This window comes from Varroa jacobsoni, unplaced genomic scaffold, assembly GCF_002532875.2.
Source record: "Varroa jacobsoni isolate VJ856 unplaced genomic scaffold, vjacob_1.0 scaffold_1410, whole genome shotgun sequence".
In the NCBI taxonomy this organism is placed as follows: domain Eukaryota; kingdom Metazoa; phylum Arthropoda; class Arachnida; order Mesostigmata; family Varroidae; genus Varroa; species Varroa jacobsoni.
Genome location: NW_019214312.1, coordinates 1 through 16,575, shown reverse-complemented (window position 1 = coordinate 16,575; position 16,575 = coordinate 1). Strand labels below are relative to the sequence as shown.

General features: G+C 42.6%; 2 protein-coding genes across 2 annotated transcripts; both read left to right on the top strand.

The window, feature by feature from the left end:
* The first annotated feature begins 1,274 nt into the window (after nt 1–1,274).
* Nucleotides 1,275–5,972, top strand: LOC111269763 (uncharacterized). Its single transcript, XM_022849584.2, has 5 exons — nt 1,275–1,391; nt 2,065–2,404; nt 2,807–2,877; nt 3,975–4,562; nt 4,853–5,972. The coding sequence occupies exons 1-5, from the start codon at nt 1,275–1,277 to the stop codon at nt 5,153–5,155; spliced, it is 1,419 nt and encodes a 472-aa protein (XP_022705319.2). The 3' UTR covers nt 5,156–5,972.
* Nucleotides 5,973–8,152: 2,180 nt separating this feature from the next.
* On the top strand, nt 8,153–15,710 carry LOC111269762 (gelation factor; the record flags this gene model as incomplete). Its single annotated transcript, XM_022849583.2, is given in 3 exon segments — nt 8,153–8,908; nt 14,796–15,305; nt 15,509–15,710. Coding segments are annotated over 2 exon segments (304 nt in total), but the record flags the coding sequence as incomplete, so codon positions are not given.
* Nucleotides 15,711–16,575: the final 865 nt, after the last annotated feature.

The following is a 16,575-nucleotide window of genomic DNA, read 5'->3' as shown; positions in this document are numbered from 1 at the left end:
TTTATCCTAATCAGAAAAAGTTGTTTTCGTTGGAAATTGATAAAATATTCTCTCCGAACGATTTACGTTGTCTTCTATCGCAGCCGGTTCCAAGCAACTTATTTAAATCGCGTTTTTCAATTTTTTAAGAAAGATTTGACAACATAGCGTCGTAACGAAAGTTGAATAGGAGACGTCCGTTTAGTGATTACGTATGGGGACTGGGACATCAGTGTTAAGTTAGACGACAAGTCCGTTAAATGAACTTGGGTTCTGAGGTTAATCAAACACATCCACGTACGAAATAGAACCCTAAGTGTAGTAAGAGTACATTTTTTTTATGACCTGTGATTGGAAAAGCTCTTTTTTCAAATCTTAGCGACTCAGGAAATGACGGTTGCAGCCAGCTAGCTAGTCCGCGACACCTCAGACGAATGAAGACCATAATGCTATTAGTCTCATCAGTTGAGAGATTCCTAACGTTGTAGAAGATTTAGTCACTAGTTCCTTTACAACTTCAGAGCAGCGACGCATCTGCAATTCAATTAATACAAACGAAAAATAATTGACCTACACTTGGCTTGTTTTAGCTGTTAAATAATGTAAAGTAGAAAGCGTTAAGGCTTTGCCAGTCAGACCCAGTCTTATTATTGTAACTTTCAGACAAATCTCTTGATTACAGTATACCGTAGTATACTTCCTTTACTCTCGTTTATTCGCCGTGATACGTCAGTGGAACTTCATATATAGATATACACTCATATTGTTGTGGCTTCCCGTGGAATAGCACTGCCAGGTTTTCACAACGATCCAAGTTACCCATTAAGTCGACGCTTTAACTTGCACTTGCTGTATACGATGCTAGATCTCCTGCTTCTTTTTTACTAATCTCGATCGGTCCTTAAAATAGAAGAGCTTTCATTGATCTGCGGTACGGTCTGGGTCTGATCCCTAACTCAAATACGAAATTAGCTCGGCTAATTTTATAGGTCAACGAAGATTTACAGTTTTTACAGTTTTACAAACGGTACGACAACAGCTAGTCCAAAAAAGGTTTCGTCGTCATTTACAAAAAACACGTTCGTTTTCAAGATGGCGGGACAATTTCGTCGCACTACCTTAAATAGGACACTTCGTCGTTTGAGATGACTTGAATGTTTTGCCTACGATAAGCTTCATTAATGATCTATAAGTTGTTGAGCTGTAAGTCGTAAACGAATTTGTCTGCTAGCCTTCGTTTTTTTCATTTCATTCTAATTTGGGTCTGTGACGTTCATCGTAATAGTGAAGCTGCAATGACAGCAAAGGAGGGAATTCGAGTAGCTTCCGTCGATCGAATCCTCGAACGCGTCAGGACCGACGACAATTTTACGGTAATTGTCCAGCCAACGTTAGAATCTCGTCTAGCTGGGGTATGTCCTGTCACATTCATATAATAAGATCCTCTTCGATGCTAGCCAGTGTTATATGGTCTGATCATAGTAATGGGTCTAGCTATGCTTTGGTCATCTGTTCGTCGATTGAAATTCTAACATAGGTAGAAGCTGCGCGTGGCGTATATTCAACACATCTGCTATACAAGTGCAAAACGCTTGGCTGTACAGATCATAGCATAAGAACTTGCAACCATCATGTAGTACTGTAAATTGTCCGTCAGATATCTTTCAATATATCCCTGGCGTATCCGTCGAAAGTACTGTTCTGTAACACGTTCTGGTGATTAGAAGTGATCAAGGTCTCTATTTTTGGGTTGGCACCAACATATTTTATGCAGTTAGTTTTATGGACAGTGTTAAACCCCCAATATTGGTGTGTTTAATCTGTTCGAATAGAGGTGAAAACATTCATTGAAGCCAAGATGACCTTTCTTATACTTCAGTGTCAAGGCTCCTTTTTGTCTGACTTGCTAGTCTACAACGGTTTCGCTCATAGGAAAAACAACTCGAAGTATTAGTTGTCCTGAGAACTCTCGGTACGTTTTTGTAATTCAAAGAAGTGCTGTATTTTGATGGTGTCCAACTTTTTCGCGCAACAATCCTGCTCGGTTTGTTATTAAATTAAACATATATGATTGATGAACCGCAGGTGAAGCCAGTACGATACTTCGGTCAGAGGAACGGTGCGCGACACAATCCATACGCCGCCGGTGTGAAAAAGTATGAGCTCAATGGAGGCCGTTTCAACAATGACGCAACAACAGCTTATGATCTGCCGCGTCCTATTAAGTCCCGTGGAGGGCGTCCTATAAAAAATTCACCGGGATCAATTGACACTCAGTCCGATAACAGTGGCGATAGTACCGAGCAGAGTGATTCAACAACAGGCTCTTCTATACTCGCCGTTAGTGCAAACGAAAATGCTGCTACGGAAAACAGCGACGCGAAAAACACGGTCCAGAATAACTCTGCTATAACGGAACGCCCTGGTGAGACGATTAATCGTGTTCTTATATGCAGATTCAATATTATTAAACGTGACACGGCTATTTTGTATGTTTTTATATTGTTTATTCATCTTACGCGACTAGTCCTACAGACAAAATCTAAATTATCGGTCACAAATATGTCTCAAACATTCAATTTTGATCTGTTCGTATTGAATTCTGCGAATGTGAATAGTTTATTGCGATCAATAGAAGAGCTATCCTGTAGTCTTGTCGTACCCTGTTCCGCTGAGATGTTTTCATTGTAAACTGTTTAGGGCATTCTTTTTTTCTCTTGCATTAAACTCTAAAACCATGTTTGATTTGAATAATTAGCCTCTAATCGTACGTGAAGTACTTAACAAATGAAAGTTTGTCAGTGCAAAATGTTTGATTCGGTTACAGAGGTAACACAAATAAAGGGACCCACGCCGTCGCGTATTGTACCTCGCCGCAGCACTAGGTCGTCTGCGCGAGTAAGTACTTTTCGTTTGGTAAAAATTCGGGTAAAAATTCGTCTACCAGTTAGTGATTTGAATCGATATCAGGATGGATTGTGCTCATAACGTAACGTAGTAATAGATGAAACTGTAGGGGCAACTATTTTAACAGATTTAATAGTGTCTTGCAAAAAAAAAAACACTTATCCGCTGAGGATGCGCGAACAAGATGGTTGATACTATTTTGTTGCCTTTTTTTTCCTAAAGCTTTTTTCCAAAGCATTTTTTCGCCTGCTTTTGCTCTCGATATTGATAACCGACCATAATGCGACTTTCATTTTCGAAACCTTTGTAAACAATCTAAAATAAGTGTAATCTAGAGCTCCGTTGTGTCACGACTGCAAATGTACTTAAAGATTCTTTGAAAAGTATTGGTATTTGATTAGGCCTAGACTCGAAACCGGCGCGCTGCATATATTCGGTCCATTCAGCACTTGTTTGATGTATAAATTAGGATCTGTCACCCAAGAGATTCGTAGAATACAGTGGAAATGCTATGTCGTGCGGAGCATAATGCCGCGTTTTGGGGATGTAAAGGTAACAAAGCCCCTTTATCCTTGCATTCTGAGGCTGAAAATTTACGCCACGGATCTTGTACACCCGCATTTCTATGTCCGAAGTTTAATAGGAATTATTTTCAAGAACGACCAACCAGGAGCGGATCTCAGATCCTTCAAATACCTTGTGAAGTTACTTTAACTTAATTTTACTAAATATTTATCGATTCATTGTGCCAGTTACTGTTTATTAAGCGTCAGGATTTAGCAAAGAAAAACAGATTGAACCATTTGAGTAGCATAGCGCGGCAGGATCAGCTTGCCGTTTTGCCTACGTTTTTAACAAAAAAAAAATCTTCAGTTTCTTCCTTCCATCGAATTGGTATTCGTGTTCAAAAACTTTAGCCACAATTCCAGGGAATTTGATTGTGACATTCAGAAGCGGATCAAGTGAGCGACAACCATGACTTCCGACAACCGTCAAAATCAATTCTATTCATAGGTCTTATTGATTTAAATTAATATCCGGGTTTTACTAACTAACAAATAGTGTGCCTGACAATCCTTTCTTACCAGGAGGCAGAAGTGAAACAAGCAGCGGCCAATCAACAAGCTAAATCGAGCGCGAATTCCGGTTCCGATGAAGTCGTTCTGGTGGCAGACGACAAACAACAACAGCAGCAGCAGCAGCAGCAGCAGCAACAACAACAACAACAACAACAGCAACAGCAACAACAACAACAACAACAGCAGCAGCAGCAACAACAACAACAACAACAACAGCAGCAGCAGCAACAACAGCAACAGCAGCAGCAGCCCCAGCAACAACGACGAGAGCAACAGTCCGCCGAGGAGGAACTCAAAACTCCGCCACCACTTCTTCAACATCATCCTCTAAGCGTTATTATGCCTTCAGGACTAGGGTCAGGATCGTCGCATACTACTCCAGGCACTCCAACACTTCCTCTGCTGTTTAACAAGGGGGCTCAGTGTTGGATACCGGTTGGTCCGCAGATTGCAACTCCCCTCGCGACGTGGCATCAAGAAGCACAAGAGTATGTCGCCGCTCCCGAATGCTATTGGATTGCAGGTTTAACCCCACAAACCCGACAAGGATGCCGAGAGTCGAGCGCATCAGTCTCTGGAAACGTCGCGCCGTTGCCTGTACGTTCAGTAATTAATCAATCAGAAGACTTTCTTACAAGCAGTTATACGCATGCTTGTGCCGAAATCCAAACAGGCGAGACTGCTTCAGGTTAATTGATTAAATTTGTCATAAACAAACTGATTCTAGCACTCGTTGTTTGATAATATTTCTTAATCATAACTAAATTTTTTCACTACCTTGTATGGTGGGTTGAAATATAGATAAAGGAAACAAAAGCTATTCCTAAGCCCTATTTTGACCCGTGAGCCATTTTTTCAACGATTTGTGCAACATTGCGATGTTTCAGGACATCCAATCGGAAGTCAAAAAAAACGACTGTTGTTCGCCAAGGACGCCAGTGGCCACTTCCTTTGATTCTAGCAGAACCGAAAATACGTCACCTTATAGCTGGAGCATCGATGACGTGGTCGCTTTTATTGGAGGTGTGCCAGGTTGTGCGAAGCATGCGGAAGCGTTTCGCTCGCAAGAGATTGATGGAGAGGCTTTGCTTCTCTTAGATGTTGATCAGCTTGTAGCTCGGCTGGGCATGAAATTGGGGCCTGCTGCGAAAGTATGGGCCCGTCTCAGTAAACTGACAGGCCATTCGTGACCCGTCCTAAAGACTAGACAACGTGCGTGGCACTTGATGTTCCAATTATTATGCATTGCGCGGAAACTTACTCTATAAATTTATACCATTAATTACGTATTGCAAATTTTATTAACTCTACAAAATTGTAACATACAGGTATAGTATAATATATAGGGTTTGAGGTGTTTACGTAGCCCAGTGCCATTGAACAAAGCTTATTTCGCTAAAATGCACCTCTTCGAAAAAAATTTCAATAACAATGCATCAATAACGTAGTCTGCCGACGACAAAACAGCTGTTGGACTATTGGGCAAATTTACCTTGTTGTGAATCTGGTATTAGCAATCGGTATTGATTTGCTACGTACTATCACAACTCTCGCATGGCGACATGTAAAAATAATCTTCTAACACTGAATTAGATTTGAATATTGCTACCCTTGTAGCACGGTGATAGTGCTATCATATCTCGACTGACGATTCAACAAAAGCAACGACATAAAAATGTGGTCCTGTTTTTTTTTGACCACGGTACCCTTCTTTTTGGGGGTTTAGGTTAGACCGCTGCGTTACACGATCGTGGCCTCAAGGATCAGTTACGAACGCACCTGCTATCTCTCTAAAAAGTCCATATCCAAAGAAACATTACTTTGGAGTCCACGCGTTTTTTGTTTGACTAATGTTACCTCGCTTTTTTGGGAGCAACGGTCGCACGCGTCCAGTTTTTCGTGGCATACTGATCCACACTGGTGAATGCAATATGTCAGTGAATGAAACTGTCTAGCTAAGAATCTTGAGGAATACGTTTTATGATAAAGTTTTGGTGTTTATGTTTATCTGAGTGTTCTCTTTTTATAAGCCGCAAATCAACGTTGGTTGCAGAGACATGCTTTTCTGCCTCCAAAAACAGTGCAAATAAATATTCCATTTTTCCCTTTACGTAGTTTGGTCAGATGATTGTGCAGTACTGAATCTAGATTACGCTTACACAAAGGATTTTTCGCTTCTTAAGATCTGTTGTATACACCGTGCCTTTCAATCTCGTGACCTGCTGGTCACTACTGACCACTATATACAACAACTTGAGATCAGTAACGGGCTTACACAGTGGTCTCGTCAAGGTCTATTTACATGTTATGCTTATAAGCAGGTAACTTATATATATCGTTTTCATCTTTTCCATTCGTCACTAACTCTTGCCTAAACCAGCTCTGAATAGTAGCCGGAAATTTTGTCTATGCCTAAGTGTTTTTCTATTAATATAAATTGTAACTTGCTTATATAAACACGATACTAAGCTTGTGGAAGTTCAGTGTCATGCTCGAACAAGTGCGTAGCGCCGTAGCATGCTAACGATAGGCAACGACATCTTGACTAGATCTGCTCAACGTTCCCTTCGTGTCCAGAAGCGCAACGTCCTTTATCAGGCCATATGCGGTGGAAGGGCAAGGAGCTCGCACAGATAAGGGTCACTCTCGGTAAGTCAATCGTATTCAGCCAGCGTTCAACACATTCGCCCTCGTTGCACATGTTGACGCTCGAATGACCTCAGTTGAAATGAACAATACAGCAACGAGCTTGTATAAAATAACTTGAATTCGTTTAGGTAGCGTATGAGGCATTTCTAGCTGCGTAGTGATTGTTCCTTAGAGCAAAGGTGTTGATTACCGGGCAACACAGGACCGAAGGTAGCTTTCTTGGTCACATCTAATACGTGGCATGAGTTCGTTTAATACCATGGTCTAAATGTGAGGGGCGGCTATGACAACGATGTCTTTAGGTAGTATGAGTCTCCAAACCGAAGGTTGGATTCGGTGTTGTGTACTTAATGCAGTGATCGACGCACACAATTGATAACGGGCAGAATGTACGCACTTCCTAGCAGTATAATTCGGCTGCAGCTTCAAGATATCATTCGTGTCGTAGCGGTAGATAGCGTCTATCGATATTGTAAAACTTTTCATTCGAACCTGAGCGACCTCCCGACAAATCTTTGATGCGCTAGCTCGTTTTTGCTTAAACGCTTTGCCCTCGAAACATGAACCCTGATCTCGAAATCGAGACTTGTTAACTCACATGCAGTCGTACAGGTTCTTACACTGTCTGTGTAAGTTGTTCATTTATGTTGTGAGTTTTCAGATTAAAAACCCGAACGAACTAAAGTAAATGTGGCACTGGTGATTGTACCTCATGTATGCGGAGTCCCTGACTATTGTTCCGAAGGGCACGTTGTGCGCGTCGTGTGTCAGGCTCACTTTGAAAACCATAATCGTATTCGCCGTCTGAGTACTCGTAGGACTAACCCAGTCATTCTCGTTAGCCACCGGCGCTTTTCTTACATTCTTATTGAATGCAATCCGTGTTGGCGGTAGCGTTCTCGTCTGTTGGGCCTCAAGTCATCGAACGAATGGTTTGTGCGTGTTTTGTGCTTATATCTTTAGGACACGTCATTGAGCCGTAACTTCAGCAGGTCCAACCAAGGCCGCATGCGGCGGCAGCAGAGCTGAGTTTGGCTGCGAACTTGAAGAAGGTGGAGACTGTAGAATTTAAGGCAGAAAGGCGACAAGGCGTTTCGCAACATGCAACTCATTGCTGAAGGTTGGTATGACATTTTCAACTGATAAGCAGTTTTGAAATTAGTAACGGGAAAACTGTGACTCACTTCGTTGCGCGCACAGCTTCATCAAACGCTGTATCCAGCGTGATAGCCAAGCAAAGGATATCCTATTTGAAAAAACGTACTGTTATAAATGACATTTCAGCCGCTATCGTGAAGTGCCGTTGTTTAGAGTTCGGCACACCACCTATGCTGGTCGGCTGCAGACGTGTAAAGTTTACATGGACATCTTTCAATGCGGATTGATACATTGCAGCGCGTTCTATTCATTTTCGGTTTCGCGCCAGTTTCATTCGACGGCCAACAGGGGACGCTTGAAGCGTTTTTTTTGTTTACGCGCCAGTTTTCGGTAGCGATGAAGGGGCCTTTGGGAGTTGCTCGGCTGCCGTTCGCCGACGGAGGCAGCAGCGTCAACGTCATTGGTGTTGTCGTGTATTGGTGTCGGTCCTTCCTTCGTTCCCTCGAACGAACAAGCGACGGAGTCGTTTGCCGCTGTCCGAAGCGCCGTCACTCAGGATCGGTGCGGCTGACGCAAGAGTCACAAGCAGCGATCGTCTAACGAAGCTGTGACTCCAACATACCGCATAACCTCCGGTGTCTATCAGTCTGGCCGGCGAGCGCCGGAGCCGCTCTGGAGGGGCGCCACTCGTTGTGCGGACAAGGTGCGGCAATAAGCTGACAGAGAACAAAGTAGTCGTTGTGAAATAATAGTAGCAGTACACGATTATACGCAATGCGCCGCGTACGACAGGTGTACAGTAAGAGCAATTGACTTTTAATGAAAGCAGGACACTTGACAGGGTAACAGACGCAAAAAAATCACCAGTTTGATAGCAGAAAGCACCTGTTTATCAATCTAATGTGGATAATTTATGCATGTGCCTAAACAAACACGTGTGCGCATTGATCTATACGTGACAAAATACCAATTATTGACATGGTGCCATTTTTGTTGAACGAGCATTTTGTACGAGATAAACGTAAACGGATCGGCGGAAACAAGTACAGTAAACGGTAGAGGGAAATTTGTGGCAAATGGTTTTCGATGTAAGCTGTGTTCAATCTCAGTGTACACGTATAGTTCGTGTGGTGTCTGGCGATGAAAGGATAACATGTGTTGTGTTAATGTTGGATAAAGACAGTGTACAGCCAGTGGTGAGTCGGATGTACATGTAACTCAATTTTTTGAGATGATTGGTCGAGCGAAAACACCATTTTCAAAGGCTTCTAGTTCCGAAGCTTGTATTTTAACCCTTTGAAAATTGTATATAGTTACGAAGAATATTCACACGTTGAATGGGCCGTCGTCCTGATCGTTAGGAGACACGCCTAGGCCTGCTATTTGAATACGACAATAAGGTGGATTCAGTGAAGTTAAGCGCTTTATGTAGGATACCGTATCCATTGAATAAAACTCTCCTCAAGTGACTCGTACGATTGTTGTGTTTATTATAATGGTTGTAGGTATTTGTGGACGTTTACAATCTCGTAATATCATTAAGATCCAACATGACAACAACGTGACCGTAACTGTACTGTTAAACATAAACGAAATTGGGTTATGGTCACCAGTACCGCCAGCCAGTGGGTCGAGCTAAAGACGTGTCGCGGTCGAACTGTATGCTGAATCTGAGGTGGGCAGACCTTAAGTCGTTAAAGTCTGAGTCGGGCTGAGAGTTGCGCGTTTCCAACAGCGGGTAAAAGCGATAAAGATGAAGACAGCTATCACCTGATTGAGAGCTGGTCGATTTACGCGTTGCCGAGCAACCCCGTTCGTGATCTTCTCCACTTATTTTAATTTTCTACTGACAAATCAAGCTCAGAGTAGATTCCACGATTTTAAATACGAATGTTAACCCAGGCCGTTCTGTACAGTCGACGTTACTTCGTGGGATCTGTCACTCGCTATATTGGCTGGTGCGGTGCATCCTTCCGTTGGATATTTTCGAGCCGTTTATTATTAGGCCTACCACAAAGATACTAGTGCTGCTTTACTCTGCTATAGGTCAGCATCGGATGTGGGTGGGCGAGCAAGCGGGAGTCTGAGTGACGGGTCGTCCCTTCATCAGTTGATTCAGCCCAGTGATGCATGCCAATATCAATAACCGCAGTAGCGGTAGTAATTGAGAGCTGAGGGGTAGCTGAAGTCGATTGCTAGCTGCCATAACACCTGGGCGTCTGCGCGTGTGTCTGAGCAGTTAGTTATTTGCGGCTGCGAATGTCTATCTATGTGCCTACCTGCGTTTGCGTTCTACTTTCTAAAGATGCGCGGTTACAAGAACAGAAATGCATTGTCAAAATCCGTCTTGCTATACTGGGCTTGATCGCATAGAATTACGTTTACGTGCACGTAATCTTTCTGCGTTGCAGTGCCAACCGCACTAACCCTTCATGCGCGCTTGTCTATCTCTCGAATTGTCGGTCGGTCGGTCGGTCGATCGCTCAGTCTCCTTTCGCGGTGACGGCACTAACATTAGCCGTAGTAAAAGTGCCAGCTGCTGCATTAGCAAAAACACGAACACGGCGCCTGTCGGCCACTTGGTCTATTCGTTTTCGTCTCGTAACCAGCGCTGAAGGCTAAGGCAACGATTTAAACAAACGACAGCCGGAGTCGTCAGCCGGCTGCAGCAGAAAAGACGAAAAACAGAAGAAAAAGACGACGACAAGCAGTCTTAGTGGTAGTCGTACCCAAACAACAACCGAAAGACTGAAATATCACGCGTATCGGATACGCTGCCGAAAACGTACATCGTATCATCTCCGCCTTTCTATTGTTATCAAAACGGTCAACGAGAGTTGGTAATATTCGTTTACAATACGGTCCCTATTTATCGAAGGTACATACACAGACACACTCTTTAAATTATAATAAAAAGGGCGCAACAGAATGTATAGATAGGATAAGGGTAGGCGGGCGCAAGACGTTCAGGTACAAAGGAGGAAAACCTCCACTATTAGTCTGGGATGGTCCTACTTGTGGATAGGTGGACGGGACGAATTACTTCAGTATTAGGTCTTGTTTTTTTTTCGTTATTACCGAATATGATTACTGTTTAATACACAATACGAAGGACGCATCGTAACGAGCTTTTCGAGCACAATATATATTTGCTAGATTTAATGCAAGGAGTAATTTAGATGCATAACGTGGAACCACTCGCGTGCAACGACGTGATTTATGTTAATCACAGATAGAATGAGACTCGATGAATCCGAGCTGTCGGATTTTTGATCTTGAAGAAATAATATTATCATCTCGATTTATCACCAACTCCGCGAAGTGTCCTATTAGAAGGACCCCTGTCGGTCATTCTTGCTGTGACGCAGGAAGTCAGAACGATATCAAGTTTTTCTCATCCATGTTCATGAGAAGATATTTTGCGAATCTTGCCCACTGGAACCCTTGCGTGAGTGTCGCTCAGTCCAGGATAAATTCATTTGGCCTTTGTAATCGGTGCATTTCCTATCAATAATGTTGGCATGGTTAAGCTGATATTAGCTGTTTAAAATCAACAGAATTTCGTGTCCTAATGGTTTCTTTTCTAGCAGTTACATTGACACCCTTGTTCCTACCTTGCGATTGAAGATAGTTTGGCCGTTCATTTTCCTATTGAGATCATGGAAGTCCAGTTCTGTCGGTAGTGGAAATCGCCAGTTTATGCCACTAGCAATAATAGGCAAGAATCAGTGGCTGGCTTCCAGGCGAGCACAGTATACTATATACAATGCAATAGAATAAACCAGAAGGTGACGGACGGCAGAGCGTGCCGTCATCGTTGCCATTCGGGTTTGAAATTAATTTGGCCATGGCTTGAAATCCTATTACTGTTTGATATTGATTTAGCAGCATCTTATTTTTCAGAGGCTGTTTTTACGGTCAGTGGTTTTTATTATTTTAGATTTCGTTGTTTGGTGTCCTTTTCCGCTTAGCGTAGTGCGTCGTCTTGGTCTTTCGCAGACGGTTAATCGTTGAATCTATTGAGGGGTGCCGGGAGAAAAGGCCCATAGCTGGCTAGATAGGACGGAGCGAAGGCACCAAATTTCATCCGTTCTCTATTCAACTGGCGCACTCCCTCGTGTCATGTCCATTGTCGATGTTTGTTGTTGCGTCTTAAGTTATCGTACTTGCTGTTTTTGTCGCAATTCCTACTGAGTTCATCGAGTGTCGCTTTGTCCTGAGGGAATCAAACTGCAACAAGCAATTTGCAACGACAAATGAAAAGATTACCAAAGTTACTCGAATCCGAAACGGAAAGTTGCAGTTGTTTGGGATCAGTTAACCCGGCCGTTCGTGTTCCAAAAATTTTCAATATATTTGATAGTAAGTTGAGTCTATAGAAAAAAAGTCAAGACTCCTGTTTCTTCTAGAAACACCTCGGGTCCCGTTTCATGGTCTATGTGTGTGCGTATTTGAAGGCTGGTTAACTGTGGCAGTGTGCGTTAGATTAACGTTGTTGCTAGTTATGTTGAAACTGGGGCAGATCATAGATAAAGGAAACAAGAATAAGTACTGAGCGGTGCATCGTACAACTCCTAGCTTCGTATCTTTTTTTAGTTTAACTATTATCTGGTCTGGTTGCAAGGTTAAAATTAACTGGGTTGTATTTTTTTACTAGGTTGAGGTAGTTCGAGTAGAGGATCAATACATAATTTATTGTTTAATAATACTTACCTGGCTATAGGCGAGCAGGCAAAGTTAGCCTTCAAAAGAAGTGACTGTTTCTCAGCTTTGGCTGATGTGCCACGAGAATTTCAATTTCAATCGAATGGGTATTATCGGTCCACGAAGAGAAGAATACCATCCATAAAAATATATAAACAGCTATCGTTGTCTTGATTTAAATGGATTATAATGCCGACAGCTGTTCATTGTATTGTAAAGGTGGACTTGCTAGACTCTTCCTCGAAGATCGTATTTTATTTCTTTGAATCCTTCAGAATTCAGAAACAGCACATTGTTATTTGTAATAAAAAGAAGTTTGTCTTATGTCTTTCTTCGTGGGCTAATAAAGGTGAACGCTGTACGTCTCTTTCTAATCGAAGATCTAAGAGACTAGTACCTCTCTTAAGGTGTTCATACTTAAATGGTAGCATTTTTACATTGTCTGCATAAACTGTACATAGGTTAATCAAGATCTTCGCAAAATGTTTATACGGACAAAAAACATCTTACTGCTTAGATAGCAACCGTTGTTACTGTTTTTTCCTCTCTGTGTTGTTTTCAAACGAGACAGAGGCGAACATCTATAGAAAATTTATTATACTGCGAAGATTCCAACGCAAACTGCTCAATTGTATGGAGCTGAAAGAAGTGGTACCAATAGTAACATGCTTCTCCGTGGCAGCGAGTATGTCGAAAAAACAAGCAACAATGCAAGCAACAAATAGAACTTCAAAGACTAACAAAATGGTCTACAGGGACTTCGTTGGCGGCATAACAAAGGCGTCAGCTTCGTTGGTATTTAGATGGCGGCAGAGTGACTTTGTAAGCTGAACAGCAAGGGCGAAAATCACGCAACCAATGTAAGGTTTCATAAGGTTTTCCTCGTTTTCATGCTGTACGTGTGACGGCGCGTTGAGTACCACGCACAGCATCAACTATCCTAGTCATAGCTATACGTACGGACGTTCAGATAACTGCATTCTTCAATGTTCTTCGGTGGGCTGCTAAAGACACGAATGAGGGTGACTGTTGTAACCGAAAGCACAGTGGCAAACGTTGTCCCTGCCATTTCTACCGATTTTAGGCAAGTTATTCCAGACGCGCGCCGCCGCACCGAGAAATGCTCGTTTGTCCGGGGCGACAGTGTCGCTGCTTGCCACTACATATTTATTAGTGGCTGTCGGCATCGGGTACAACTATTATGATTGGCACTGGGCCATCCATTGTTTTCGCCAGGTCTGTCGTACGAGCAGCAGCTTCTGCTTTTTCTCACCTTCGCATCCTTCCGTTCACTTGCTGACCAGCCACCCAGCTAGCCGACCTTGAAGCGGCTTTTCAACGCTGTCCCCGTCATCATCGACAGCGATACGCACCGGCTTATAACTATGGATACGAATTGCTTGACAAAAAACGAGTGCCACAAGAAAGAACGAATATAGAAAAAACAAATACCTGCCGGATATTTTCTATCGGCTTAACTGTGAGAAGTCTATCTGGGTATCACTAGATCGTACCGTACCATATACGTCCGACAATATACACATGCTCAACTGCCTGACAGAACACTATTCTATATAAACGTGCATATGTATGTGTGTGAGCGTCTCGGGGAGTAATTCAGAGTGCGCCCGAACCGCCCATTTGTTAGCTCATGTGTATGTCAGTGAACTACTATACATGCCGTTATCGTGCTCGATATTGTGTCACCGCATTAGGTAATATCCTGTATAATATATAAGAATGATGTGAGAGGTTCGCTTCCTTTGTTTGAACGAGCTACACTTCAGAAATCCGTCTTGCCTCTTTCTGATAATGGGCAATTGCATTATAATATATCGATCTTCAGAAATAATGTGTATTTGCTTGCCCAGCTGGATATGCTTTGGCTTTCCGTAGTCTATTTGATATAAATGAGTTCTGCCGGAATTTTACTACATGTAAAAAAGCCTTAGACTCGTTTTTCTGGAGTGTTAAATGCCGATTTAGATGTGTCCAGTTATCTGGTATGGTAGCCATACAAATCTGCTGAAATATTTAACAAGTATATGCTGCAAATTAGAGAGTAACAACTTGTAACGCTGTAAACGGCGCTGTAAAGCCACAACAAGCCCACATACGTGTGTGTATGGAAAATATAGGGACCTTTGCCAAACGGCAACTTCTCGGGAGGCTGCTGGGTTTAGAGACGACGGAATTAGCAATAAGTCATTAAGATAGGCCTTCATGGGTTTTTGTTCATTACAACAAGATTAAGCAGCTACGGTGTCGAAAACCTGCAAACACATGGCACCCATTTGAATCAATGCCACATTTATGATAGGCCACATTATAATCTGAACGCATTGCGTAACATTAATGCGTTTTCTTACGACTTTTCAGAAATAGTACGATCAACAGCGGCAGCGGCATATCATAAGATGCAGTGATGAAAAGTGTTCAACGTGAACAGTGCAGCCACTTGAATTATAGAACCGCTGGAAACGAACAACAGGCCACCCAGCTCGTGCAGGCGCTGATGAAGGACAGGAAAGCCTGCAATGATGTCAGTATAATAACAGTACGGTTAGCAATAGTACAGTACCGTTGAATATTTTACGCTTCTCGTTTCGCTGTTGCCGATATCGTGCAGTTTCTCTAGTAACTGGCCCCTTTTCGAACTGGGTTACCAAGTGATACGATCAAGTGTGTATGTGTCTTTAAAAGTGTAATAGTTAGAGCCCAGTGCATTATAGTGCCGTGTGAGTACATCGTTGTGAAAGCATTTACCAGTGTGGAATAGCGTACACAATGGAAACAGCTTCTGCGCCACTTCCAGCTAAATGGGTCGACATCCAGCAAAAGACTTTCACCAACTGGGTCAACGAACAACTCAAACCCACTGGAGAACAGGTGAGACACGTTTCTATTACGATAATTAAGTGCTGCACCTTCTCTAACTACCTCTTTGGTATAAAGCATTTTGTTTAAATAATTTAGCTTTCGGAAATCGACTACTTTCCGTGGCAACAGATCTGGCAATTTCTCATAAACTGGTCGTTTTTCTTTTTTTTGAAATAAAATTCGTTTTTTCTCTGTGGTATTTCGTCTGTCAGGTTCATGATCTTCGTGCAGACCTGTGCAATGGCCTGAAACTGATCTCGTTGGTGGAAGTCCTTCAAAACAAGGCTGGCGGTCCCGGACCCTCACGGGGACTGCGACGTATAAGAAATCCGCTGAATCAGCATCAGTACCTTGAGAATGTCCAGGTTGCGCTAAATGCTATTGCAGCTGACAACGTCAAGCTTGTCAATATTGGTAGGTGCTTAAATCTATACAGAAACATTATTGAAGTTGCAATGTTTTTCTAAAGGCCTCATCTATGCGTCGTTATGTATGAGGTCACCCAGGATCCGACAAATCGCATGGGAGCCATCCGCGACGCAATGACGAGGGTCGTTAGATTTTTATTTGCCGCTTCGCCATTCGATCCCTGTTACGTAACTTGCTCGTTCCAGGATTGCCACTTTTGATGATCGTCTGCCTCTGCGACGTGAGGCGCTTTCAGTATGTAGATAAAGTGCCAATGAAGTGGTAACGTCGCCGTAAGAGTAACACGTAACACACTGAAATACTATTCTCTTTGTCGTTTTTACAACGGTAGTAGTAATAATACTTATGGTAATAATAAGTATTGCTGTTGTTTGTTGGCGCCAAATAATAGAGCAATGACGTTGACGTTTCGGCAATGAGAAACTGTTATGGAATCTGTGCTGGAAAAGGGCTCACAACATCCGGCGTATTGCCCTGTGTAGTACAATAGAACAAATTGGAAAGTACGATGGGTAGTATAATAAGTTTGTAAATCAGTATTTGCGGAAATTTTAAACGCCGCTCGATGTAGTTGGTTGTTTTCAATCAAAATTCCCGAATTTTATCGTGAACAACTCACTATCGCCACTTTGCCACCAATACCCTATGATGTTGAAGCTGTGGCGAAAGAGACCAGATCCAATGATACATACATTTTTTTTTATGTAAATACATGCAGTATGAGCACGGATCGCGGTCAACGCTACCTACACTGCTGTGCACTGCAACGACTACGTTCCGAAAAACTCGGAATTCGGCTCGATACATTGCATTGCGGAAATCCCTACAAAAGCAAAGCATTAATTATATA

Bases quoted from the DNA above. Each gene is read 5' to 3' on its own strand.
- LOC111269763 (XM_022849584.2), top strand. From the start codon at position 1,275: ATGACAGCAAAGGAGGGAATTCGAGTAGCTTCCGTCGATCGAATCCTC. The intron at 1,392-2,064 runs GTATGTCCTGTC...GATGAACCGCAG, and splicing joins TAGAATCTCGTCTAGCTGGG to GTGAAGCCAGTACGATACTT. The intron at 4,563-4,852 runs GTACGTTCAGTA...GCGATGTTTCAG, and splicing joins GAAACGTCGCGCCGTTGCCT to GACATCCAATCGGAAGTCAA.